Genomic DNA, 2215 nt, shown 5'->3' with positions numbered 1-2215 from the left:
GTCCGCAGTGTGACCAGCTCGGCTCCTTCAGAGCACTTCTGAAAAGCCTTTGAGCCAGTTGTGACCAAGCTGAGCGCTCTCTTTTGCTCAAATCAATTGTTAAGAGGGCCAGTGTCCTCCAACAAAGTTAGCCAGCTGTGCAAATGGGAAGTGTTTACACCACTCTGCAGTGGAACAAGTAACACAGCTTCATAGAAAGCAGTTATTGAGGTGTTTTCTCACTCTAGCGAACGCCTGGCTTTGTGAGTTTGCAGTCAGCCACCGGCAGCAACTTCTCTGAGCATCATGTCATCATGTACGAATGAGTCGTCGCGGTTCTTAGAAGAATGACTGTCATGGCTGAGACTGAGCGTCGCTGTTAATCAGTGGGGACTTGCAACGGGGAAAATGAATTCCGACAGGCAATTGATACCTTTGGTGCCGCAACCTGTAGGTACGATCAAGTAAATATAGAATGAATGCTATTCATATTAGTCTGGGCTTTAGTATGGAACATGGGCTTTAGTCTAGAAACGGCTTTAGTCTGGGAACCGATAGAAATTTTAGAAAATAACTCTACTACCTCATTAAAAAAAGATATGCTGTCCTCATAGGTTCCTTCTACTGCGCTACTAAACGCGAGCTTGGTAGTCCTGGACATCAACAAGCGAAACCAACGAAATACTGTTGCGACAAACCATGCCGTCGAGAGCGCATTCTTCGATATCAAGCCTTTCTGTACCAGAAGCTGCAAACCGGCTGATGTGTCATTATGAAATAAACTGTAGGCCATGCTGACTTTCATTTTGTCATAGAGACTAGGATCGACACATGCAGCATTTAGGTGAGGAGCAAGTTTCAGTTCAGATTTAGCATCAGGCTGGACAAGAATGTTTATATATTCAAGGTTTACAATGCCTGTTGGCAAGCCATTTTTCTGGACTATACCAATCGGAAGGTAAATTAACTGACCTTAAGTTAAGTGGTTGCTCAAATTTTTTAGCAAGTGCGGCACGTCATCAAAAAACCCCAGTTTTCTTTCATAGTCACAGCGGTGAACACAACTTGTTTTCGGCCTGCTGTGTCTCCCGGCATGAATACCAAAAAGCCTCCAGAGCGCTAGGTTCCCGCCCCTCATGTCTGAGGTCACGGCATGAATTTTCAATCCAAGTGACTCGCATGCCGTTATTACCTTAGTGATGTCCTCTTTCAAAGTTGCAGCATGAAATGAGTAGCCCGTTAAAAGATAGGCGATCGTTTGTTTCCACCTAGTGAATAAGCCTCCCAGCATGAACACTAAGCCGTGAGTAGCTAAGGTATCTTCCGGCAGTGAACCATCAGATAAAGGCAAGGTAGGAGCACCGAGAGTACTGCGACATGAATGATCGTAAACGAGCCCTGGTGTAACTTGCATTTCATCAATAATTAATGTGGCGTGGCGTTCTTCAGGCTTCATGAGGTTCACCTAAGAAGAAAAACAATAAACGCCACAGAGTTAAGATATTATTCACTGCAGCCACATCTAAACATTGACGTGTAGTCAATTTTGTAACCAATCCGGGAACATTTCTGAAATGTCCGTATTTATATTTAAAGCAAAACAAGCGAACATCGAGCAGTTAGAATGTATAGCAAACCGTATCGATCTTAACTAGGCTGTTAACGCCATTATGAATTTACAGCTGACAAGTACCTCTCACGTCGGGAAGGGAGTTCTAAGCCACTGCATCAGGTGTGAAAAATAATTTACCTTCGTCCGGAGTGGGTCGAGTAAGTCTTGAAGAACTCCAGGACGGAATTTGAAGTTTTGTATGTGACGTTGGAGCGTACACTCGGCCGGAAACGGGAAGCCGAAACTTCTCATAAGACTGTAGCCTTGGGATCCGCAGGCCATACGTAGCTTGAGCGACTTGACGAGCGTGTTGGCCTCCCAACGCGTACCTTGGCTTGAAAGCCGCTCCATTGACCTCATCTAGTCGGCGCTGAAAAGATGTTTAATCTTGTCTTGAGCAGTTCCTTTTCTCTTTCACTTTTGAGATATCTTCTTTTGGCAGCAACTGGTTTCCTTTCTGATTGTTCTTGAAGGCGCTTCAGCTGTGATATGCGGTCTATCAGGGCTTGATGTGTTGCTAAAAAAAGTTCATTCAGATTTCAGAGGCAGCTTTTTAATTATGTTGAGTTAGCGTACTTAAATGTTACAAAACATAATAGCATGCTGAAGGCCAGATGCAGGAGC

General features: G+C 44.4%; 1 protein-coding gene across 1 annotated transcript; it reads right to left on the bottom strand.

The window, feature by feature from the left end:
- Positions 1 to 254: 254 nt before the first annotated feature.
- LOC149349308 (uncharacterized) lies at positions 255 to 1951 on the bottom strand. The gene is made up of 3 exons (XM_089575430.1): positions 1730 to 1951; positions 1081 to 1444; positions 255 to 355 (listed from the first exon to the last, which is right to left on the bottom strand). Exons 1-3 carry the CDS (start codon positions 1949 to 1951, stop codon positions 255 to 257), a joined length of 687 nt encoding a protein of 228 aa, XP_089431556.1.
- Positions 1952 to 2215: the final 264 nt, after the last annotated feature.

Source organism: Amblyomma mixtum, chromosome 3 (assembly GCF_055824585.1).
Source record: "Amblyomma mixtum isolate Tamu chromosome 3, ASM5582458v1, whole genome shotgun sequence".
In the NCBI taxonomy this organism is placed as follows: Eukaryota; Metazoa; Arthropoda; class Arachnida; order Ixodida; family Ixodidae; genus Amblyomma; species Amblyomma mixtum.
Note: the sequence above shows the minus strand (reverse complement) of the source record. Positions and strands in the feature narration are given on the sequence as shown.

Excerpts from the sequence above, each read along its gene's own strand:
- LOC149349308 (XM_089575430.1), bottom strand. The coding sequence starts at position 1,951 with ATGAGGTCAATGGAGCGGCTTTCAAGCCAAGGTACGCGTTGGGAGGCC. Across the intron at positions 1,445-1,729 it reads TCGACCCACTCCGGACGAAG|GTGAACCTCATGAAGCCTGA; the intron begins GTAAATTATTTT and ends TTTTCTTCTTAG. Across the intron at positions 356-1,080 it reads AGCGCTCTGGAGGCTTTTTG|CGACGCTCAGTCTCAGCCAT; the intron begins GTATTCATGCCG and ends ACTGATTAACAG.